This window comes from Centropristis striata, chromosome 5 (assembly GCF_030273125.1).
Source record: "Centropristis striata isolate RG_2023a ecotype Rhode Island chromosome 5, C.striata_1.0, whole genome shotgun sequence".
NCBI classification, from domain to species: Eukaryota; Metazoa; Chordata; class Actinopteri; order Perciformes; family Serranidae; genus Centropristis; species Centropristis striata.
Genome location: NC_081521.1, coordinates 25,316,507 through 25,341,348, shown reverse-complemented (window position 1 = coordinate 25,341,348; position 24,842 = coordinate 25,316,507). Strand labels below are relative to the sequence as shown.

The following is a 24,842-nucleotide window of genomic DNA, read 5'->3' as shown; positions in this document are numbered from 1 at the left end:
AAAACTAAATTAGATTTGGAAAATTCACTAAACCAGTGGTTCCCAAAGTTTTTCTACTGGGCCCCCCTTTTCTATCTAAAAAATACTTTCAAGCCTCCTGCCCCCCCCCCCCCCCCCCCCCGGCGGCCTCCACACAACAAGCAAGAATGACCTTGTCATATTTTTTCATTTTTGTTCTTTGTATTTGTAATATTTGGAGTAGATTCGTGATCTGATTTAGCTTTTACCAGCAATGGAGAACAATGTATAACCCTGGGGCCCCCCTAGGGGTCACGCCCCCCAGTTTGGGAACCACTGCACTAAACGGTATGAACCTACTTCGGGAACCTTCGGCTACCTCCGTCAGATCCGAGCCGTTCAGGTCACATGACGCGATAAGCTCTGCAGCGTGAGCTCAGCTTTCTGCTGCTAGATAGCTACAAACATTCTGATGCTAGCTAGCGCATCATTCTGTAACTTTAATAATCCCCGAGTTGCATGCCTAGCTTTACTTTACACCAGAGTATTTTAAAGAAGACTACTGTTAGAGCTATATAACACGAGACCGCGCTTTTAGGCACAATTTGGTCATTTTCTCTGTGCTAGCTAGCTAGGGTTAGCGCGTCAGCTAACGTTAACATCAACATGAATATTGATAACGTTAATCAGTCTGTCACAACTGGCGTTTCATCCACGACGTCTTCAACTTCAAGTAACTGTATCGCAAATGACAATGCAGCAACCAGCGTCAGCAGCATCCCCTCGGTCACGACCAATGGTAACGTTATGAGACTTTTTAACTCATGTTATTATCCATGTTGTTGTGCTCAAGTTAGTTCAAGGGAGGATGGCTAGTTTATTTTTACTGAAGATGGGTCATCTGTCATCATAAACATAAACATATGTACAAGTACCGCATGCCCTTTTAGTCATTAACGTGTGTGGAAATTGATATTTTTGCAAAACTCGTTTAAAAAACAGGGTTTGGACTTTGTGCAACGTATTATTTAGCTTTACTAGGGGTCGGCAACCTTTGTTAACAGAAGAGCCATTTTCGGCCAAAATAAGAGAACAGTCGGAATGGAGCCACAAACCTTATTTTGAGAATGGACATAAAACAGTCTACTAAGTCTAGATTAACATTAATAATAGGTCATAAAAAGCATTTATTTATATGATTTTGTCAGAATGCAGATAAGAGGCTGGAAACCGAAGAAATATCTCAGGAGATTTGGAACTGAAAGCTATAGCCTGGCAAGGAAAACTCAACTTGAAGTTGGCTAAATTTAGAGGTTAGGGTACTGGCCCGAGCTATGATGCACATATTAGTGGACTAAAATGTTTTTTGAAACTACAACTAATATACACACTTTTACAAATTGAAGAATACAAATTGTTTTGGGCCTACACCAATGATAAATTAAATTTAAAATGTAAAGAAACAAACGTTTCATTTTGCCACAGGGAGCCAGTGAGGACAGGTTGCCTACCCCTGAGCTATACCAACAAACATATTTTCCTTAAAGTTAAAACTGCAACAGGTCATTATTTGCACAAGACGGGTAAATCTTTTTGTTTTTTTCCCACTTGTATTACAGCTTCAGCGTCAGCAGCCACAGTGACACCATCAGCAGACTCGTCTGTCTCTAACGGCGTCTATGTTCCTGGTGGCATCACCAATGGGGATGTAAAGCCTGCCCTCAACACCACACCCCTGGCAGATTTCCTCATGCAGCTGGAAGAGTACACTCCCACAGTAAGTCAAGTGTGGTAAAGAAAGGGAATTCCAAACACTGCATATGTTGGAAACACCTGGCCTCATCACCATCACCAAATTAAATGGAAATATTAAAATATAAAATATCCAAATGGGTACACTGTGTTTATGGATTTCCCAGTGAGTTAAATAACTGGAAAAGCAAGGCTCGATCACACTAGTGAGAAAAAAACCTGTAAATACTACACTGTCATGAAGCATTGCTACTTGGTACAAACAGTTTAATACAATTGGAGGAAAAAAGTTGACAACTTTTAATTCGTATTCATAAGAACTTCATATCACCATACCCTTGGTAAAACACAACATTTTATTATTCACCTAGCACTGCCCTCTGTAGACAGTGCTATTAGTTTTCTTTAGTGGCCAGATTTCTCTTTGCTACAGTTTGTTTGGCTGATCACATGTCAGTTGCAGTTATGTGTGTGCTGTGTGAATCTTGACCACAACCTAAAGTCTGCCCCCCTTTCAGATTCCTGATGCAGTTACAGGTTACTACCTCAACCGGGCTGGCTTTGAGGCCTCTGATCCAAGAATGTAAGTGCAACAATGACTAAATTTATGAAGTAGGCTACCTTCAATCTTCAGTGTGAGTTGGTCTGCCCAATATCCCAGGGGATACAATGACAGAAAGTGCTGTTATTAATGTGATAGAGCAGTTGTGTCTGAATGTAGATCATCTGTTCTCAGTCAGGTATTACACTTTGTAACATTATTACCTGTCTAACTTTTACCAAGTGAAGCCTTATATCTGTATACTAGTATAAAATATATATCAGTACTGCTCCTAATCGTCCACACTTACTTTCATTGGATGAAATAGTATTGGGTACAGACTCTTGAGCCTAGTCATCAACCATTTATTGGCACCTTTCTGATAGTTGCTGTAATGATTTCTTGGAAGTGAAAATGAGATCAGAGGAAATGACTTTGGATGACTGGATCTGACTTGTTGTTTTAATTTTTTCCATGAAGGATAGATGGCTGTGTACAGACGGCAAAAATCACCACAATGTTTTTTTTTTTTTTTCATTTCTCTAGAATCCGTCTGATCTCCCTCGCTTCTCAGAAGTTTATCTCAGACATTGCTAATGATGCTCTGCAGTACTGTAAAATGAAGGGCACAGCCTCAGGAAGCTCAAGGAGTAAGACAAAGGTCAGTGTTTCAATAATTTGCTTTATTCAATGTGGTTTAAATGTTATACCTTATACATTCAAGTGCTCTAATCATGTTGTTCCAGGAATTCATTTTTTTTTCTTCTTCTCTATAGGATAAGAAGTACACTCTGACTATGGAAGACCTGACTCCCGCCCTTTCAGAATATGGCATCAATGTCAAGAAACCATATTACTTTACATAGAACTGTCTTTATTTAAGGCTGTTTGCTAGTTTTATCTCCCTGTTGACCATCAAGAGTCTGTCAACACATTTATTGCTTAATGTTTTTTTTTTAATTATTATTTTATCACGGTGCTCTAGTACAGCTTTGACAATTCTTTGTAGTCACTCTGCCATTTATTTTTTGTGGAGCCACCTTTGCATTATGTTAATTGTATAATTATGTTTTATTGTGAAAATAAAACCCTTACCAAAACCTTGATGTCTGAGAGATGTTACATCTGTCCAACACGTGCTATGCATTTTGTGACATTCTACAGACTTAAAGTAAAATGCAGCTCCTTTAAAATGTATGCCATAAACATTGGTCACTTATTTGATTATATATTTATCTTCTCTATCCTATCCATAGTAATCATTCTTGGACTGTTCAAACTTCAATCCCCCTACATTTGCTCTACCTCCATTATATATATTGTATGTTATTAGCATATAACTATTATAGTGACAGCTCTCTGTAATAGTTCTGGGGATTCGACTGTCATTTGACCGTTTACGTTTCTTTTACTTATTGCTGTGTACATCAGTGTTTTGGATGTGTCATATAAGCTCCGGGATGCTGTGACTTCCCCCTGGATTTATTAAATCTAGCTCTTATCTACTGGGTAATTGATCAAAGTATCTGATAAATGTTATAAAAGAGTTGATTTATCATTAAAAATGAGTTAGAGCAGCATTTAAAGACTAGTAGAAGAGTACTATTATGGTCACTCTGCAAAATGATTTAATAGTAGTAATAAATAAAGGAAACATACGAATAAACACAGCAGTGAAATGATAGTTGAACCCCCAAAACTACAGAGAGCTGTCTCTATAATTCTAGTTGTATAATTTAACTAATTTAATTTCCTCGAAGAAGTTCTTCTTTGGCAATAAAATATACTTGTTTAATAGATGCAATAGCATTGGAGGTTACGTACTTATTTCAGTAAATTATTAACGTTACTGCATGCTGAAGGACTGATCCAAGCCTTCACTATCGCGTTTCTCGCATTGACAGTATTTTGTCCCTAACTGTGAGCCGTAAAATGTATCTCCCTAGCCACCGTAGGTGCCAAAAGCGCATACATGCTGGATATTCAAACCATTCACGTATTGTTCGTTAAATGATATATGTTATTTAGTCTTAAAGAACGAGGAAAGTGTCACAATGTCTCTTCAATCAACCAATCCTAACAACCCCATTGTCTTCTTCGACATAACCATCGGAGGGCAGGTGAGTAAAAGAAAGACGTTAGTTAACACTGACTTTACTTCTGAGCTAACGCTAACTGCTGTTAACGTTTCCTTAACGTTACCCTCATCGATTCCACCATTATATCGAGTTCTGGTTAAATGTTGTAATCCAATGAAGCAGTTTGTGGTATTCAAACGTCTTCCCTTCGATCGGATATATCTGATACACACAACAATTTACAATGTGCAGATTGAACATTTCTCTTTCGCGGTTCATGTTGTGGTGAGCATCTTATAGTGTAATTACGGTAACATAGACGTTGAAATGGCGATCTAGTTGTAAATGATGTCGCTCAATAACACGGTTTCTTGTAAACAGGACAATCCTTAGCTGGGCTTGTATAAGGCGAGATCTGAACTGATAACCCATCACCAGCAGTAGTGGAAGAAGTCTTCAGATACCTTACATAAGTAAAAGTACTAACACAACACTGTGAAATTACTCCACTACAAGTAAAAGTCGTGCTCTTACTTAAGTACAAAAGTAGCAGCATCAAAATGTACTTAAAGTATCAAAAGTATAAGTACTCGTTATGGAGAATGACCCCACACAAATTGTTTTATATATTCTAAATATATTACTAGATTATTATTGTTGGTGCATTTATGTAAGCAGCGTTTTACTGCTGTCAATGTAAGGCTCATTTTAAATATTTAATATACTTTATGTGGTTTCATTTATAAACATGCGTAATCACTTTAAATTGATCATGTTTTAATGTTAAATCTTGACCTGAAAAGTAACTAAAGCTGTCAACTAAATATAGTTGAGTAAGAAGTACAATAGTTGCCCTTAAAATGCAGTGAAGTAGAAGTATAAAGTTACAAATGTAGAACTTTCATGTAAAGTAATATGACTTCAAAATTGTACTTGACTACAGTACCGGAGTAAATGTACTTAGTTACATTCCACCACTGATTACTAGGACTAGACAGTTTATTGAAGTAAAACATGACAATGGCAGAATTTAACTACAAACAGGTTGCCAGAAAAGTTGGTAACAGAATGCACCAAATTCAATTCCAGTGATGTATTTACAAAAAATAAAAGTTTTTGTCTTCCGTATGATTTGCAAATCATTGTATTCAAGTTTTTCACAATGTCCCAACTTTTTTAAAATTGGGGTTGTATATCAAGACGTCGCGCAGTGCGTGAAAAAATGATTTATCAGCCTTAAGTTCATTAGATAATGCATCAACATGAAGTTAGTCACTTCTCTTGGTTAATAGAATTCCCTTCTGAAACCCATTTGTAAAATAGCATAAATATTACATGCTTTCTTGCATTCAATATGTCCCAGGTAGATTTGATATGACTGACAGTAGGAAAGTTGAGGTTTCTACAGGACCAGTAGGTGGTGCTAATGTAATGGCTGCATAAGCAAACAACCCCACAACTGTCATCAGATTTAGAATTTAGATGTTGATTGAGCCCTGCTCAACTTAAATCAGTGAGAGGAGAAAAAAAAGCACGGACAGAAGTCTTTCAAGGTAAAACAACCCAAACTATTGTAACTTTGACAGAAAACTGTGTTTTCAAAGTTTCAGGGCCTTTTAATACTGGATAACAATCTTTAAGCTTGTGATCATTTCACATGATCATTAAAGGTATAGTAGGGATTTTTATGTTAGAATATTTTTCACAGCTTAACCATGCCGCCAGGCAGCCCTTTCCAAAAAGAGGAACTCAAGTCACTATCTACTTTTTTTAAAACCACCAGACTCTTGACAAAAAGTAATTTTACCTCCAAGAACATGGGAGTTGTAGTTCTATTGCTGTCTTGATAAGTTAGTTTGTTTGTGAAACAAGTCACACAATAACAAATTAACCAAGTGAGGCTAAACTAGAGCAGCAACTCATGCGTTCTGACAAAAAAGGAGTGTCAAAGGACTCTGGTGGCTTTTAAATGAGCATAGATGGACAGAACTGCTTTAGTCTCTTGTCGGAAAGGGTTGTCTGATGGCATGGTAAAACAGGGAAAATATTTCAAATTTAGATTTAACATACACCTAAACCTTTTATAGAACCCCACTTTTTAAAAACACATGGTGTAATTCATGGTTAGAAAATACACAGCTCAGTGACAAAGTTGTCTTTATTAATAAACATTTATTACTTTTTTAAGGACAGAATATCAAAACAGAATACATAGACATAGAATTTTCCTCAAGTAAAAAAATTCATACCAAGCAATGTAGAATATAGAATATTTATGGTGATTATATAAATATTTACAAAGGTTTAGCTTAATGATCAGTCTCTTGTCAAAATTCCTGCGTGTGCTGATGGTCACTTCATGCATCTAACGCAGCATTTACAAAGACCGACCATTCATAGATAATGCTGGCTTAAGTATTTTTTCCACTTTCTCATAATATAGTTTTCAGTTGCTCTCAGTTCAGGTCATGTAACAGGTTTGTTGTTGAGCTATTTGTCTCTTACACATAGAGGAGAGTGTTCCTCTTCTCTTTTGAAGGGTTAAACACAGCCATAGGGAGCTGTCGGTGTTGTGCTCCTTTGCTCAAATGCCAGTAAACATGCCACATGCACACGTTTTCAGGAAGGTTGCTGTACGGCCCTTGCTTTTTGCTCTTTACCCAGAACACCACACCCATCAGTAAACTGTTTGTACACTCCAGCCACAGAAGATTAACAGTGATGTAGGAAGGTACTGCAAAGCCAAAGATCAAACAGGCCACAGACACAGAAAGGTAAGGCATCCAAAACGCACCAAAACCCATTGTTAGGCTGGCCCACAGAGGCGGGCACATTTGGACGGTGTCCTGCAGATAATTCTCCTCGCCGATTTTTGTTTCCGTGTTGCAGGTCGAAGTGAACAGCAAGTCGCTGCTCTGGTTGTCTCGCTCCTCCCTCGCTTCAGATAACCTCTCCGCCTCTTTCATCCACTGGGGAATCATTGACCAAAAGGGCAGCATTGTAAAAATGACTGCTGCGAAAACTCCCAAAATTAAGTAGTCAATCAGTGTGGACTCCTCCACTTCACACACTAGAGCCTTTATCCCATTCTCAAAATCCATTTCCATCAGATCAGGTTGGACAGACCAAAAGGTGTAAATAACAGCTAGCATCCACACCAGCAAAGTCAACACTGCATTCCGTAGGAATTTGCAGCAGGCTCTCTGGTTGCTGAGATAGGTATCTTCTAAAAAGTAGTCCAATAAACCCAGGCAAATTATTGGCAATGGCAGTGCTCCATAGGCTGCTGAGGCATAAGCCATGAGGAAACAAAGTGACACAGGATACCTTTCAGGCCCCAAAAACCAAATGTGTGCGATTAAAAACACCATCAACGAGTCAGCCAAGACAATGGACGAGCTGCACATGGCTAAAAAGGAGTGAAACGGCTTCCGGCAGCATAAGAAAATGACAGCTATGTCCATTCCCAACTTGAAAAGCATAAGTAGCAGATACTTGTCGGTGAGGTCTGCGTGACAGCCGGACAGCGTGTTCCTTTGCTCTATAATTGCCAGCATTTTGACAGTCTTGCTTGCTTCTGGAGACGCCGTTGACTCAGGCAGCATTTATGTTTTCGCAGCAGGGCTCAGTTCAGTGTCAGGATGCTGCTGTAAAAGACAAGATCAAATTGTATAGGAAAATTTGACTATTCAAATGATGGACAGTAAAGTTGTAAGATCCAAAGGACCAAGACATTTGACAGTGACAGACACATGCATTTAAGATGACTGACAGATTATTAAATTATGACAAAATCTGTCATTTTTAAACACATGGTTCAATATTGTCAAACATTCCCTGCAGTTTTGTAATGATGGATAACTTTAATTCGAACTGTGTTATACCACGCAATTATTTTTTTCATTAGCCCTACCTATTTGATGGAAATTTCAGGTATTTACGTGGAAATATTCTGCAAGTTTCATGATGATTGGCCCTAATGGTTGTTACGTTTATTTATTTGCTGTGTATTGCTCTTTTTATAGTTTCTAGGTCAATACCTTCAGGACACAATGATAAATACGTTTTTGATAACTTTTGGTAAACTTAGTCCAGTAATGCGTCACAGAAAATGTGGTACAAATCTAACTTATAGTTTATGAGGAGCTGTCAAAATTGTTTTGTTTAAAAAAAAAAGGTGGAAAATGTAGTCACATGGACTCTTGAGGTGGTCCATGAGGCTTTTTTTGTAGAGCACATTGAGATGTGTTTGTGTTCCAAATTTTAGTTCAGTTGGACTTTATACGTGGGGTGGTGGCTTTTTTAAAGGTGTACCAAAATTAGAGAGGGACATAATTAGAAAAGGATTTTAAACTTTGTTACATAGTGGGTCTGTAAAAACAAACAAAATATATTACATTATCAGTTCCATGTATTTATGTAATCATCTTAATTATTCTTAATTGTCAAACTGGAATATTCACTAGCTGTGAACATTTATTAAATTAGGTTTAAACACAAACAACACACATGTAACACAATTAAATTAGTCATAAGTTGACCTGAACAAGCATGGCATTATCAGACTGATGAACCTAAAACAGCAGCTTACTTTTAGCTGCTCTACAAGCATAAAGTGACACAGGTCTGGTCGGTGGCAGCAAACAGAGCATCAGTTTCTCCTACGGGTTATAGGAGCACTGATTCAGGGCAGATTGATGTCACCTGTGTCTACTTAACTCCCAGCAGACACAGGTGTGCTCCTTGTGTGCAGAGACACATCAATGTAAAAGTGCATTGTTATTCTAAACACAATGATATATCTACAAGCTTTATGGTGCTATGCTTGGTCCAGTAAAATGGCTGAACATCACTGTGATGTAGTGTTGTAAAACACCCATCATTTCTCAGTTTAAAAATGATGATCGATAACTAAATGTAACGTCTTAAAGTAAAATTGTGCAGGTAGAACAGCAAAAGGTCACATGGGATATTTATGTGCATGCAAAGGTACTTTATTTTGTCACCAGGTTTGGTGTAATCATACTTTAATAGTCACATCCCACAATGTATGCAGATAAAGAAGGCATGTGGTCAGAGCAGTCATCAAAAATGTCCATCTATATTTGTTTTTATTTTTATTTTATTTATTGTTTTTTAAATAGTTTTTTTTTTAAAAAGCAATGAATCTATTTATTTTAGTGTTTATTCATGTTTTATTTATTTTATTGTCTCTTGTTCTGTTTGTTTATGTACAGCACTTTGTTGGCTGTGGTTGTTTTAAAGTGCTTTACAAATAAAGTTGAGTTGAGTTTAACGTTCCACCTCAGAGGAAAAAAACAGTCGTGATGATGATCCCAGGCATATTCACTGTAAGTTCAGTACACTGACATGTATGCATTTGTAAATTTTCTAAGTTTTTTCCTCTGCAAAACAAATTTATACAGACCTATTGTATCAGTATTGATAACCATATGTCGACACCTTACAGCAATGGTATTAATTCCAGCAGCAAACACCTGAATATCCAGCATTTCTTTTTGTAACACTAGTGACAGGTGAAGCAAGGACTGTTATTTAAAGTATGTAGCATTCACTGAACAAGTTAAATTTGAAACAAAGTATGACTGTAAACCATCTATACCTCTGAGCTCAGTGTTGTCCTACTCCGCAGAGTTTCAGTAGAGATCCTGCATGCTTTCATCAAGGCTTGTCGTGGAGGTGTATGATTGTTGTCAGGTGGAGCAGTTCCCTTTGAGGCAGCTCTTTTGGCCCCACCTTCTCATTGTGAATGCAAAACAACTGATTGATCACGCCTTTTTCCATATGCCCCAAAGGTTGCTGCCTCTTGTTAGGTCGATTTGCATGTCTTGAAACAGGTAACTCAGATGGGAACACAGCTTCTACTAACATTACATGTTGGTTGTAACCACACCCTGTAACTGGTTTTGTTCACCTGCACCAGATCCTATACAGTTACACCAGATCTCTATAGGAGGAAAGTTGTAAAGTTGAATGTTGAAGGCCTAAATTTGCTTCATAGAAGAACTTTGTATAACTGTTACATGCTATTCCAGCACTGAATCAAGTCCTCTGTCTGTTGAAAGGTTAACACAGTCAGGGGTTTGACCTGCTATACTGCTCCTCTGTCAATGGTGTTAATTATGTATGCAGAAATAGTTCAATGCAGTGGTTTAGGATTACAAGTAGAAAATCAGTGTAACAATAAATCAGTCAGTATGAGGGCTGCAACTAATGATTATTTTCACTCAATCAATATATTGATATATATTTGGTCTATTAAATGTCAGAAAATAGTGAAAAATGTCCATTCCAGTTTCTCAAAGTCCAGTGATTTCTTTAAATGTATTTTTGTCAGTCCAAAACCCAAAGATATTCAGTTAAATAGGATATAAAAACAGTAAATAGCTGGAAATATAAATATTTGAGGGGCTGAAAAAGACATTTGATGCCATTGTTGCATGAAATATTACTTTAACATTTAATCAATTATAAATATAGTCTGTGATTATATTTCAGTTATATTTATGTCAGTCAACTAGTTGTTGCAGGTCTAATAAGTAAAACCATGCATCAGAATTCAATTATTTATTTGGATATATTCAGCCTGAGTAAGGCTTAAGTCAAACAATAAGACATTCTGAAAAACAATCAATCACAAAAGAAAGTCAACAGGTCCTATTATGATTTTTCAAATGTTTGGTCTAGTTCACAGAACCTTATCTATAAAATAAAAAGAGGGTTATTAATACTTTTTTCCACTTTGTCACAGTGTTTGCTTGATTTGTTTTCTGCGTGTGACTTCAGATGTGAACATTATATGTACAAGGTGTCTGCACGAGTTAAAGTAGGTGTGGTAGATGGAGTTTGTACTCTGACTATAAAGTGAAACTCTTGGCCTTGAATCGAAAACAGTTTGGTCCCTGCACTTTTTGTTTCAATTAATCCAAATAAATCATTTTAGATGAAACTTCACCGTTGTTCCGACCTTACAATAAAAGTAGTTCAACCATATACATGAATCTAAATGTAGATACTCTGTGTTTACATTATAAGCTGTCTTACCTGTTGTTAGGTGTGTCTCATTCCAGCCAGAGAAACCCTCAGCAGATAAAATGTTCTGTGGTTGATGTTTGTTCTGTAACAGCGTTTGGCTTCTGTACTTCATCTCATTGCCTGGAAACTAAAATCAAACTGTATTGTCTAAATGGCAAACATAGGAGACCCATTGGCCTGTTTGACTGTGAGTCGTGTGTCTGGACTGAAGGCAGAGTTGTGCAGTGATGTCATGGGGACAAACAGCACAATGTTTGTTTTCACACAGATACAGACATGCAGACATTGTTGTAACAGTCACTTGCATGTCCCTCTGTGTGGACACACGCACACATACACACACAAAGCTTGTAGAGGATTTAATGTGCTGCATTATGATTGTGGTGTCTTCTCATTTACATCTTTCTTTTATGTATGCCTTGACCACTGGGAATCACATCCGAGACTATACAGTTTGTATTGTTGCTATGAAACAGTACTTGATCATTTCTGCAGGGAATAGGCCAGTGCTGCATGATTTTGAAAAAAAATTTGACCGATATTGCAATTGTGATATGATTCACAATATTGGAGTGAATTATCATCTTTGCATCATTATTGTAATGATTTATTAAATGTATTTATTGTTTTACTTTTTTGCTAGGCTATGTACAAAACAAATATTTTTATTGTCTGAAGGATGGTAAAAATATTGATACATATCGTCATTTTTAAGATATGCCTTTGTTCTGAAATTCCACCTTTTATATTCTTGTCATTTAAAACAACAGATTGATTTTCATTTAAATGTCTGGAAGAGCTCAGTAAAATGTCAAATCATGTTTTTAAAGTTGATTATTTTGAGTCGGAGCTGGTCCTTTTAATTCAATTCTATGTTGTATACTTTATTCTTTATATACTGGAATTTTATTTCCATTTTTAAGTTTTGACCAATTTCTTGCTACATTAAAAAATATTTACTTTTTAATTCTAACTCCTGTTAATTTTCAAGATTTCAAATCAGTACTCTGTATTGGCCGAAAACCAAAAACTAGGGAACAGGACTAAAAAAGTCAGATCGCTGCATTGTTTGTAATGTATCATTCTGTAGGAAGAGAGGCAAGAAGAAACCCTATACCAGTTTTTCAGTGGTTGGAACCTATCTCTGGGCTACATTGCAGAGTCTTTGAGTGTAACTGGTTTTTCCAGATGTGGCAATCTGTGTCATTTAGAGCATCCTCCAGACACAAGAATAGCCAGTTTCTCTTCATGCTATGTAGTTTTGCCCGAGGCAAGAGTTTGTCTTATCTCTTTAGTTGTATATGTTTCTTCATTGTTCCTTGTTTTGTGTGTTGATCATTGTGTAACAGTATGTGTTCTCAACTGTTTTTCAGGATGTTGGAAGGATGAAGGTCGAGCTGTTTGCCGACGTGGTTCCAAAGACGGCAGAAAATTTCCGGTAAGTAAAAAGTCTGGATGGCATTCTCTGTTTTTAAAGAAAGTGAGAGAAAGAGGGGGTATCACAGGTTTATATGTTAACGAGGGTTCGACCATTTCTGAGTGTTCAAAGATGTTGCTGACACTTTCATCATCTCTTACAGGCAGTTCTGCACTGGAGAGTTCAGGTAAGGCCGATGACCATCCTGCATTTAACAAATCTTATTTAGACAGATAGATCTGAGCATTTGGCAGTAACGTTACATGTAACATTAAAATGAAAAGCCTGTTTACTTTTATCCTATTAAGGGATATAGAGAAAGCTGATTAACACAAAAGGTTTCTGGGGGACAAAGTGGGACTATTTACATCTGTATAATAGGCACATCAGGGGAAGTATCGCTGTGGCAGGGGTGCAGCAAGTTAAAAGTAAAGATCATTACTTGTACCCAAATTATTTGTATATGTGCAGAAAGACACATGAGGTGCTCTTCTCACACTGTACAAATGCCCTGCAGATTCTGTCAAGGTGACGTGTCATATGTGGCTCACACATAACATGCCAATTATCAGCCAGGACTGCACTTTGTGAGCTGGTGCACACTGAGTCATAAACCTGCTGTGAGAAGCACAAACCATGTACAAAGAAATAGTGTAATTACTTCTACGTCTAAATGGGCTATTCTGAGAAAGTCACAGCCCGCATCAAATTCAAAGCCTTGTCTCTTGCCTACAATAGCAACGGGCACAGCCCCTTCTTATCCAAACTCCTTTGTTCCACTACGCTCCTTGAGTGAAAGACGTCTGGCTCCTCTGCCGCTGAAGGCCTCTGCGTCCCAAACCAGACTCTTCTCCTCTGTAGTGCCCCGGTGGTGGAATGAACTTCCAAACTCCATCCGTTCCGCTGAGTCCTTCTCAATCTTTAAGAAGAGACTGAAGACCGACTCTTTACTGAACACCTTCTCTCTTGATCTACACTGACGACTACGACAAGTATCGTACTGACCGCTCTTGCGACCTATAAAGCACTTGAGTCCTAATGGACTCAAACTGAACCCACGGCACTTACTCTTGCTATGTTTCTTGACTTCATCCTTGCTTGTGTTGTATTACTCTCATTTGTACGTTGCTTTGGATAAAATCGTCTGCTAAATGACATTGTAGAATTGTAGAATTGTAGAAGCCAAAGGAAGCTTTTACCCCCCAATGTGTGGTGTCAGCTATTAAAAGTTCTAGTGAAGATATGCAATTTTGCAGCCATTATAAATCACTGAAGCTGATAAACGCTCTGCAAGGCTGTCAAGCATGGAAGGAACACGGACGAGGTGATGTTAATGCAACCAGCACTGGATCTTTATGGTGCTCCCATATGCAAAGATGATAGTCTCTCCATGCAGTGATGGAGAAAGTATTCAAATCATTTATGTGAGTCAAAGAACCTATACCACACTGAAATACTCTACTACAAGCAATGCCCTGCAATTATTATGTCACTTAAGTGTAACTAAGTCTGGAAAATCAGGAAAATTTACATTAAAAGTAAACTATTTACTATTATTATTATTTCTATTTTCAGTAGGGATTAATCTGCTTATTGTTTTCTTGAGTTGTGTTTTAAAAGAACACTGAAAACACACAAAAAGTCGAAGAAACAAAATAGTCACGCCTTCACAATGTTTTGTCCGACCAACAGCCCATTATATTATAAAAACAACAGGAATTAGATGGTAAAAGCAGTAAATCCTCATTCATAGGTTGTAACCATGTAATATTTTATTTAAAGAATGGCTGATATGATCAAAATAATAGCAAATTTATTTTAAATTGAATTATTTCAGTCTGTACTTGTATACACTGTTAATTTATAACAAAACATCATATATTATATTCCTACAGGAAGGATGGAGTCCCTATTGGTTTCAAAGGTTGCACATTCCACAGGTACACAATGTCTCTCTCTCTCGCTCTCGCTCTCTCTCTCTCCATCTCATCTCATCTACCTATTTATCCATCTAAAATTAAAAGTACCTTTATAAATGCTCCTGGATTAAACAGAGACTTGCAGTTTTTTTATGGGAAGTACGTTGTCTATAAAGATTTAACACCTTTGTGTTTTTTCCACAACATTTAATCAAATGTATTTTTTGACATTGAAAAGAAAATTAAACATTGAACAGAAATATATAAAGTTAATACTTTTTGTGGGTTCTGTATCAACATGCCTGCTTGCCTATATCTGTCTTTTCTTATCTATAACAGTTTTGACTTCAGACTGTACTGATGTGTTTTTTTTTGTTGGCAGGGTCATTAAAGACTTTATGATACAAGGAGGGGACTTTGTAAATGTAAGTTCATTCACACACCTCTTCTGCTGACTGGTTGTTGCATCTTGAGGAGTGGAGAATGATTCACAGTTTAATGTTAAACTTTAACTTTTGCATTTATGCAAAACATTAAACTTTTAGACAATCGTTTATCTTGCACCATAGAAATTATTTCATTATTATGACACAAATAATCCTACACAATATGTTGAGTATAGTTATTCCTGAGAGCCTGTTTCCTTGCAGAAAAAAGTTCACATTTGTCTGTGTATGCTAAACGTCACGAGTGGATAAAAAGGCATAAATGCAAATTAAATAGAGATGTATGGAAACCAGCAGTAATTGCTCAAATAATTGTTACTTGTAGTGGAGCAATGTAAAATAGTTAAAGGAAGAAAAACATTTTTACAAACGGGTATGTTTTTAAAAGCTGGTTATTTCTTATTTTCATTAAATAAACTAAGCTGGCCCATGATGTCAAGCTGCAGTTGAATTCTGAATTGAGTAGGAGGGCACTATTTAGTGTTCTGCCCCCTGGTGGTCCTGTGATGAATCACAGCACATTTGAACATATAGCTTTCTCTTTCTACTTTGTGAACCCTATCTAAATGAATATTTTTATCTTTTTGTAAAAGGGTGATGGAACTGGCATCTGCAGCATCTACAGAGGTCCGTTTGCAGATGAAAACTTCAGAATGAAGCACAATGGGCCTGGTCTTCTGTCCATGGTATGTATGTAGATCAATGCTCAGACGTTAAGGACTCTTTGCCTAAACTTCATCCAAGTCAAAATGCTGTATTTCCTGCAAATGTTTTGTCTATCCTCTATTACATAGCATAAAATAACGAGTTAATTACAATTTAATTAATCCACTCAAACAGGATTGACCCCAACCTCCAATGACAATAGGATTTGATTGATCCACTCAAAGTGAATTAACTCTGAACAATATAGACAAACAGATTTATAAAACTGCCATTCTTTTTCAGGCAAACAGTGGTCCAGGGACAAATGGGTGTCAGTTTTTCATTACCTGCAGTAAATGTGACTGGTTAGATGGGAAACATGTTGTTTTTGGTGAGTAATTCTACTATGTTAATTGTGCATTCATACTTATCTAGAGCACTACTTTAATCTGTTCATGTGCCGGAGTTCAACTGTTTCATTAACGACTGTTCCAGGGAAAGTGGTCGAAGGTTTGCTGATCATGAGAAAAATTGAGGTAAAAACCCTTTTTAATATTAATATATTTGTTTTAATTGCTAGAACTGTGACTCTGCTTTGTGTATTGACTCGTAGCTTCCCTAACTTCATCTCTAAATTGAAATAAATTTAGAAATGAACATGTACATATTTCAAAATTTGTTAAAAGCTTGTTTAACATTGTTAACATTCACTGTACTGAACATTTTGATTCCCTCAGCAAAGTTTAAAGCTTCAGACATAAATATTTATAATATATTTTTGTTTATAAAGCAGACATCCAACCAGTGACTGAAACCAAATCATTGACACTTGCAGTGGAATAAGATTGTTTATCTAACAAGTAATTAGAATATTGATTTTGTGCACAAATCCATTAGGGTCATTTCAGTTGAGTGTCATGTTTGCATGAGTTAATTGTGTTCCTTCCTGCCAACAGAATGCTCCTACGGGACCCAACAACAAGCCCAAGCTCCCCATCATCATCGCACAGTGTGGAGAGATGTGATCCAGCCAGGACCAACCAGCCTCTTTATACATGAAGTAGTGTCTCATTGTCATGTGATACTCCTCAGCAAACATCCACCCTCATATTTTTTTAACATATGGATGCAATCTCTCATAATGCACATTAAAGGACAGTATAAAGTTCAGCAGAACATCTTTATGGTAGAACTGATTCTAGGTTAACTGCTGCACCTGAACTTACATAAGATTATTCACATCTCTTTGACTGATAATGTGGGTATATGGGTTTAATATTAATTTTGCAAAACATGTGAAACATTCTCATTTATATTTTAGTCCCACTGTGTCATTTTTGATCAATAAATTGTTACATTTTTGTAAAACTTTTGAGAAGATCTTGTTTGATTAAAAAACTGTAGATAGCATCAGGTTATATTCAGAGTTTTAATGTTGTTATCTCAACCATAGTTAGTAAATTACACGCCCATGAAGTTGGAATAAAATATTTTTTACCTCTTTCCATTAAATAATTGTGACAATATGATTAATTCCTGACGGGTAAAGTATATATCTTCTAAAGTATTAATTAATTAATCTCTTCCAAACATATCACAATAGCAATAAAGCCACACTTAACAGGGGATTGTGTCTGAATTGTGACTGTTTATGTACTATTTCAAGCATGAATATATATATTAGTAGTATGGGGAGAATTTACTGCTTCCAGCTTCACAAAATGTATGTATGCTTTACAATATTAACAGTAGTCATGCATTTTAAGACAAATAAGTAACAAAATTCATCATTTATTTCTTATTCGTAAAGTGTATTTAAGAACTGAATTATGTGTCGCTGTTTAGAAATTGTACTGAATTCTTCATTTAATACTGTCAAAACTGCATTATGGGGTAGCATATTTTTTTATTAGCTTATTTTCCCCTTTTCACATATTTATGATCTCAGATAAAAACAGGGATATTTTCTGCAGAATATTAAGCATGGAAGGAAGACTGAATTTACCCATGAAGAATTGTACGAAGATGTACAGTATGTTTGGACTCTGAAATGATGCTGTGCAATAATCAAACTCAAAAGGAGGGAAGCACTTTACAGTGAAAGGCACGGGAGTCCTCCAATGCACACTCCAGCGCCAAGCAATCCTCTGCTGAACTTATGGCTCCCTCTCCTTATCCCAGCCTTCCACACAAATCCAAGCCTCCATACCCCCTCCCCCATCCACGCTCTCCCTCTTCTGCATTGGACCTCGCTCCTTTGGCACAAAAGAATCCTTTCAGATGGAGACTCTGTTCTTATGGAGGCAGGAAGAAGGTTTTTTTTTTTTTGAGGGGGGGATCTCTTCGCGGGGAGGCTCTCTGGGGTCAATGCTAAAGCCCATCTTTGTGTGGGAGAACGGGGCTCAGCCATTAACAGCGAGCTCTTCACACATCAGCCAGCGCTCATAAACAGTGCCAGTGGAGCATTAACATGACAATGGGTGGGGGGCTGCGGTGGGGCTGTCTCACACTCAGTCTGGGTCTGGCTGCTCTGAGCTACTGGAAGTGGAGTTTGGATAATGACTGCATTTAACCAGTTTATTGGGTAGGGCAATATGAGAGAAGGAGCAAATAGTATGTTATTACATCAAGATGTCACAATTTGAGCTTTTGTGTACCAGTAAAATGTAAGAAATGTAATCATCTAAGAAAGAACTGACAGCATCCTAAGATAGAATCTTACATCTGTGAATCCTGAATAATTTCAGGACACAATGAAATATGCTTGGTTTCTGAATTATGAAGGAACATTGTGGGTTATTGTGCGCCGTGGGTGTCATGTGTCCTGAGGTGACCTTTATAGAAACCAGTCAACTCATGATTTGGAGCTAGTCTCTAACAAAATAACATTTTATAAAATTACATTTAAACTGTAGTAGTACATTTACTTCCAGAAATCCCCTGCTAAACAGTGAATGCAGTTGTTCAGTGCAGTTCTTGTGATGTCGACAGTGACAAGCTCTGCAGAGGCTGGTGGGAACTTAATGTTCTTTACAGAACACCAAAACAAGCTGTCTTCTGACATCTTCCACAGTGTCACGTTTGAGAGAAAATACCATAGTAACAGTGTCAATACAGTAAAAAATAATACATATGACATTTAAATCATGTTTCTTTCATAAAATATAGAGGCTTTCCTAATCCTTCACTTAAATTAGGTCAGTGATCTCTCAATACATTTCCACAGGGCTGCACTCTGTGCACATGGGGCTACAGACAGTGTGCAATGTCGATAGAAATGTTATATTTTGTCAGTAGTGATGGCAGCCATACAAACAAAATTTCCATTCAACCTCAGGAAAACACCCAGTTTACTAAATGACAATTATACTTCAAGGATTGAGAGACAAATAAATTGAAAACTGGTTCAAAATTAAAATTTAAGAAAACTGCATTGCATGCTTTGGCCATAGATAAAAATATTAAATTTACGGCATCATTTCAAAGGCGTGTCTTCTGAGACTATTTTATGACACCGTTATATCCAACTACGGCATAACAATAATGATAGTAATCATATTTTACCATATTTGTTCATTTTTAAGATTCATAAGACACAAAACCAAGCAGACACTCTGTTCCAAAAGTGTCACGGTTATCTGTCTGACTTGTCTGGCTTTGACATCACTATAGGGCGGTGAGAATGGACAGGTATATTCTCCTATAGCCAATCACATTTAACAAACGTTTCTCTACAGTGAAATAGGCAGTCGTCTTAGCCAATAGGAGCTCGCTTTGCGTTTCTTTACAGATTCCAACCAATTACAAGATGAGTAGGGCGGACCCCCGACCAGGAACATTCCCCGGCACAGTATCTCATTCTGCCCAGTTCGATCGGCAACGGGAGCGGAAAGAGGAAAGCAGAGAGCCCGAAGGCAGTAGCCCCCACCACCGCCGGCCCAGGTTACCATCTAGCACCGGGAAACATAGCAGAGAGCCGCCGCCGGCAGAAGCCATTACCAACCAGGAGTAACCATGAGCAGCGAGGCCGAGACGCAACAACCGCCGCAGCCTGCTGACGATGCGGAGAGCCCATCCAGCCCGGCAGCCGCAGCTTCCGCGGGGGATAAGAAGGTCATCGGTAAGACTACTGGAGATGAGCTAAGCTAGTTAGCCGAGTGAGCTAACGTGGTTTGGGACATGGTGGAGACGATGCGCAAAAGCGGCGGTTGCAAACGTTAACCACCCGTTGACCGGCAAACCGTCGATAAGTCTGATAATGTCGTTAACCCTCATGGAATATTTGCAACTGTGCTAGTAGTTGTTACATTTGTTGATTAAATATAACTTGTCTGTAATGTAACGTTCATTTAATATCTAAAGTTGATAAGTCTGTATGTTAAACGTTAAAATAAGCTCTCGTGTCAGAATGCGAGACGTTGGCGAACGTTAACTGAAATCTAAAGATTTCAGTTATCGACGTTAGCTTTAAACATTCCAGCTTAGCAAATTGTTAATTATCAGCTTTACATTATGAACAAGTGACACCAATTTTAGACCAGAATATATGGTTATTAAGAGTAATCCGAGTAATTAAACCGGTTCATCTCTCCCGTTTGTCGGCCGCCACAGAATGCCTGTTACCGACCGTTGAGGTTATCTCAGGACCGTCTCTACGGTAACCTTATTACCACATGTAAGTGGTCGGGCAATGTAAGCTGACGTCCAGATACTACGACTTTAACGATAGCTGGTTTTGTATTTTCTTTTTTTTCTTTTTATTTTTTTTTTTTACAGTAAATCATACATCATTGTGGGACACTAAAGTTATTTCACACTGCTCACTGAGCCGGCCACGACGACTCTAAAGCCAGCTAACGTTAGCCCCTGGCCGTCCCTTTGTTCACATGAAAGAGGCTGGTTCCGCATTATTAGTTTTTTCTTTAAAATTGTCAAAACATCCACAAACGCGCGCCCAACACAATTGTCGAAACTATCATAACAAGTCTGGTTAATAATTATAACTGTCAATGGTTGTCACATTTTGACGCATTTAAGGGCCTAACGTTAGCTCACCGGCTAACGAAGCTACGGTAGCTATCTACATGACTGAAGGGAAACCCAAAATGTCCGCCGTGTGATTCCACGGATTTCTTTCGCCATTTGGTTGTAGGTTCTAAGAAAAAAATTTAAGTCATCGACACATTCCTTTTATTTTTTACTTAAGGGTTGGTCGCATTAAATTCTACCTGGTGTGCTACGGTGGTTTCCGCTTGCTGGCTTTAATCCAACCACATGGTTGAGACCCCATTAGCTACCAGGCTAACAAGCCAGCTGGGCTCGCTGCTTGCTAACGTATCCGGGTACGACTCTACCACGTGTAAACGCTCAAGTACTGAGCAGTGCGGCTTAAAATGGGGCAGTAGGTCTGTAGTGGTTGGACTTTGAAATGCCAGCGACAACACCGCAGTATCCCATGACTGCATCTATCTTTGATGTGCTGTACTCTTGCGGCACCATAACACAGACACACTGATAATTTTGTACATGAGATCTTAGGTTCCGCATTTGAAATAGCGCAGTCATTAGTGGGTCATAATGATCTTGGTTCATACTTCACCCCAAGTGCAGCTGACACATGGCAAAGGGTGACAGTTGGGAGTTAAATATAACCTCCACATTATCTGGCCTTGCTTATTTTGTCATCTGTCGTTATTTGATTCCCTCACTGTTTGTCATCAGTAGTCTTGTGAAACATAGAAAAGCTAGATTAAAGTTTATAATTTATACCTACAATGATATTGTAATAGTGTAACACCAAAAAATACAATTAAACTGGGTTAATATTTTTTTGTGTGTTTCATTGCAGCAACAAAAGTCTTGGGTACAGTCAAATGGTTCAACGTCAGGAATGGATATGGTTTTATCAATAGGTAAGTGGACCCACCCCCACCCCTGCTTCTTAAAGACCCTGATATCATCTGTGAGTGAAGGAACATTCCCAATCCTATTATGGCTTTGATTTGCTTACAAAGCTGAGCAGACGATTTATCTGCTGGTCTCTGTGCAGCTGTTACGTGCAGTACTTATCCTTACACTCCCTGATTTAGTTGCATCATTCTGCAGATACATTGTTGCATTCTGTTGCTCAGCAGAATACTGCTAATTGAAAATAACTGATAAATTGTATTCCCTTTTTAAGGAATGACACAAAAGAGGACGTTTTTGTACACCAGGTAAGTTGCAGATAGTGGTATTTTCTCAATCATTTTTCTTAATGATCCTGAATACAAATTCTTACATCAGATCTATTCTTGGTTTTAGACAGCCATCAAAAAGAACAACCCGAGGAAATACCTTCGCAGTGTAGGAGATGGAGAAACTGTGGAGTTTGACGTAGTTGAGGGAGAGAAGGTAAGCTGTGCTTTGGTTGGTAATTTAGTCTGTTTTTTTTTAATCATGTTTAGTTTTTAGTCATCAGCTACAAAAACTACATTCTATTAATTGTTCCCTAAATCATCAATTTGGGTAATTACAATATTTTCTTTTTAAAAAAACAAGGGAGCAGAGGCGGCAAATGTCACCGGCCCCGGAGGCGTTGCAGTCCAGGGAAGTAAGTACGCCGCTGACAGGAACCGCTACAGGCGCTATCCACGAAGAAGGGGCCCTCCCCGTGGTGGAGAATATCCGGAGAACTACCAGAGTGACGGAGAGGGTGAGCCAAGCAGCGGAGGTCGTGACAAAGGAAGCCGAGATGGGGGAGAGAGCGCCCCTGAAGGAGACTCGCAGCCACAGCAGCGCAGGCCCACCTACCCTGGCAGACGGCGCTACCCGCCATACTTTGTACGTAGACGATACGGCCGCCGGCCCCCGTACACCAACGCACCACGTGGAGAGTTGACTGAGGTACGCCACCACAGGGCTTCCATCCTGAAGCAGGCACCCAGCAGTCCCACTCGGGACACTTGATACGTTGATGTCATACACAACACCCTCTCCATTCAACACTCTCGTGGTTGTGAACAAAAAAAATCTTGGTGTGTCGGGGGTCTGGCCAAAATCATGCAAGTTGACTCAAATAGGCCCCATAGTGTGAGCTATGTTGGAGCTACCTGATTTTTATCAACTATGTTAATAACTGGCAAGCTGTCCAGTTTCATTACAATGAATACATAACCAATGTTCTAACGTTTCATTGCGTTAGCTTTTGAAAAGCGTGTCAGTTGTTTGATGTATTTGCTTTTAGGGAGGCGAGGGTGACGAGAACCAGGGAGGTCCTGACCAGGGCAACAAACCAGCGAGGCAGAGCTACTACAGAGGCTTCCGACCAAGGTTCATTCCAAGGTTTGCATGTTGGCTTCATTGACACAAGGCTGCAACAATGGGAGAGTGAAACACTTGACTGTCTGAGCCCAGAGCCCACCAATTTAAGTTTTGACTCCTAAAACAAACCTAAAAAATTTAATCAAACTTGTTTTGGCCAGATAAGCTCTTCATTTATTGCAGCCTGACCTCAAATTGCAGCTGTGCATTCAAATTTTGTTCTTTGTTTTTTTTATAGTAGAGATTGTCATGTGACTTTTTAACTGCATCCCATAAGTCGATGCTGTGTTCTATGGATATCAACACTTGATTGCAGGATAATTTGACGTTGCTTACGCGTCATTGCTTGCCTGGTAACTCTAGGGGTCCACCCCGTCCCAGACCGGTGCGGGACGGCGAGGAGGACAAGGAGAATCAGGGCGGCGAAGGTGGTCAGAATCAACAGCCCCGCCAGCGGCGCTATCGTCGTAACTACAACTACCGCCGCAGACGCCCACAGACTGGTGGCAAACCCGGCCAGGAAACCAAGGAGGCCAAGACAGGAGGTGACCCATCTGCAGAGAAAACGTCCGCTCCCGAGGCCCAGCAGGGTGGGGCTGAGTAGGAAAGAACCTGCCCACCGGCACCTACCATCTTTTACCATCGTCCGGGTGAGTCTATAGCCTCATGGCTGCTGATCTGAGTACATCGAGATAATTTCCATTTACTTAAGCTTCACAAATTTCTGAATTGAGATGGAGCCAAAAGTTAAGGATGATGACAGTAAATACTGGGCTTAAATACAAAAAAAAGACTGGCTAGCTTGTCATTTGCACTTTGAAGCTCTGTAGTGGATGATCCAAAGCATGAGGTAATGCAGTGGATTTGATAAAGCAAACTGTCTGGCACCATAGAGCCCTCGCTATTGTCTCTACACCATAAGAGCAGCAGCTTTAGGCTTTGGGTTTTTTCCCTGCTATCCCGCTAATTTTAAGCAATACACCGTGCAGCATTCTACATGAATACATGTTAATGAGTGAAAATTGATTTTGACTAATTTGCTTATTTTCTTTACAGTTTTTTTGTCAACAACAAGATGAAACATCAAACAAGATCTGAGCAATAAAGATTTGACTTGACGATCGTCACAAGCTTGCACCATGCATTTGACAAGATTACCACCGATTGCCTGCAGAATCTATGCAGACCTGTTTTTTTTTCCATTATTTTTATGTGACAGCTACAAAAACGTTTTGGGGAAACAGCAAATGTTTTTCTAAATCTGTCCTAAGTTTTTACACCAAATGGTTTTTAAAGAAAAAATGGAATTTGATATCTGGTCAGTTTGACATTTTTAAATAACTTTTTATGTATTCAAACATTTTAACAAAATGCAAGCTCAAATAAAAGTCCAGAAACCAGGAAGTTTGTCTTGAATTTTGCTTTATATTTTTCAAGTATACCGGCTCTAAACAAGGACAAAAAAATTAATTCTTCTTTCAGTTACATAGCATACAGATATGTTGGGAGTGTTATTTTTTTCATTTCAAATATGAATATTTAAAACACAACGTTTTTTAAAATCATAACATTTTTGGGATAACAGCAACCCTGCACAGCATCTTGAAATGACACTAGCACAATAAGAAATACAGCCAAAATAAGTAATAAACTAACATTTTTTGCATGCAACTTCTCATACTAGTGTATATAGCTCCTAGATTAAATTAAATCCATGGCTGCATCTGA

General features: G+C 38.3%; 4 protein-coding genes across 9 annotated transcripts; 3 read left to right on the top strand and 1 right to left on the bottom strand.

Annotated features, from left to right (window-relative positions):
* Positions 1-341: 341 nt before the first annotated feature.
* On the top strand, positions 342-3,351 carry taf10 (TAF10 RNA polymerase II, TATA box binding protein (TBP)-associated factor). The gene is made up of 5 exons (XM_059333670.1): positions 342-757; positions 1,578-1,735; positions 2,229-2,293; positions 2,798-2,912; positions 3,028-3,351. Exons 1-5 carry the CDS (start codon positions 625-627, stop codon positions 3,115-3,117), a joined length of 561 nt encoding a protein of 186 aa, XP_059189653.1. The 5' UTR covers positions 342-624; the 3' UTR covers positions 3,118-3,351.
* An 844-nt stretch (positions 3,352-4,195) lies between these two features.
* On the top strand, positions 4,196-17,327 carry ppih (peptidylprolyl isomerase H (cyclophilin H)). Its single transcript, XM_059333671.1, has 9 exons — positions 4,196-4,371; positions 12,759-12,823; positions 12,966-12,989; positions 14,698-14,742; positions 15,104-15,146; positions 15,761-15,853; positions 16,116-16,203; positions 16,308-16,348; positions 16,769-17,327. The coding sequence occupies exons 1-9, from the start codon at positions 4,306-4,308 to the stop codon at positions 16,835-16,837; spliced, it is 534 nt and encodes a 177-aa protein (XP_059189654.1). The 5' UTR covers positions 4,196-4,305; the 3' UTR covers positions 16,838-17,327.
* Positions 6,470-10,082, bottom strand: si:dkeyp-100a1.6 (probable G-protein coupled receptor 160). Of its 3 annotated transcripts, none has more exons than XM_059333649.1 (2): positions 9,953-10,082; positions 6,470-7,976 (listed from the first exon to the last, which is right to left on the bottom strand). In XM_059333649.1, exon 2 carries the CDS (start codon positions 7,932-7,934, stop codon positions 6,831-6,833), a length of 1,104 nt encoding a protein of 367 aa, XP_059189632.1. In that variant the 5' UTR covers positions 7,935-7,976; positions 9,953-10,082; the 3' UTR covers positions 6,470-6,830. The 3 variants fall into 3 exon arrangements, with proteins under 3 accessions (XP_059189632.1, XP_059189634.1, XP_059189633.1); XM_059333651.1 differs by having other exon boundaries at positions 6,470-7,973; positions 9,953-10,013; XM_059333650.1 differs by lacking the exon at positions 9,953-10,082 and adding an exon at positions 8,921-9,032.
* Positions 17,328-19,660: 2,333 nt separating the features above from the next.
* Positions 19,661-24,518, top strand: ybx1 (Y box binding protein 1). 4 transcript variants are annotated; one of them, XM_059333659.1, is made up of 8 exons: positions 19,661-19,932; positions 21,661-21,724; positions 21,994-22,027; positions 22,116-22,205; positions 22,353-22,697; positions 23,038-23,123; positions 23,478-23,764; positions 24,171-24,518. In XM_059333659.1, the coding sequence occupies exons 1-7, from the start codon at positions 19,827-19,829 to the stop codon at positions 23,716-23,718; spliced, it is 966 nt and encodes a 321-aa protein (XP_059189642.1). In that variant the 5' UTR covers positions 19,661-19,826; the 3' UTR covers positions 23,719-23,764; positions 24,171-24,518. The 4 variants fall into 4 exon arrangements, with proteins under 4 accessions (XP_059189642.1, XP_059189641.1, XP_059189643.1 ...); XM_059333658.1 differs by having other exon boundaries at positions 23,038-23,135; XM_059333660.1 differs by having other exon boundaries at positions 19,662-19,932; positions 22,353-22,634; positions 23,038-23,135.
* Positions 24,519-24,842: the final 324 nt, after the last annotated feature.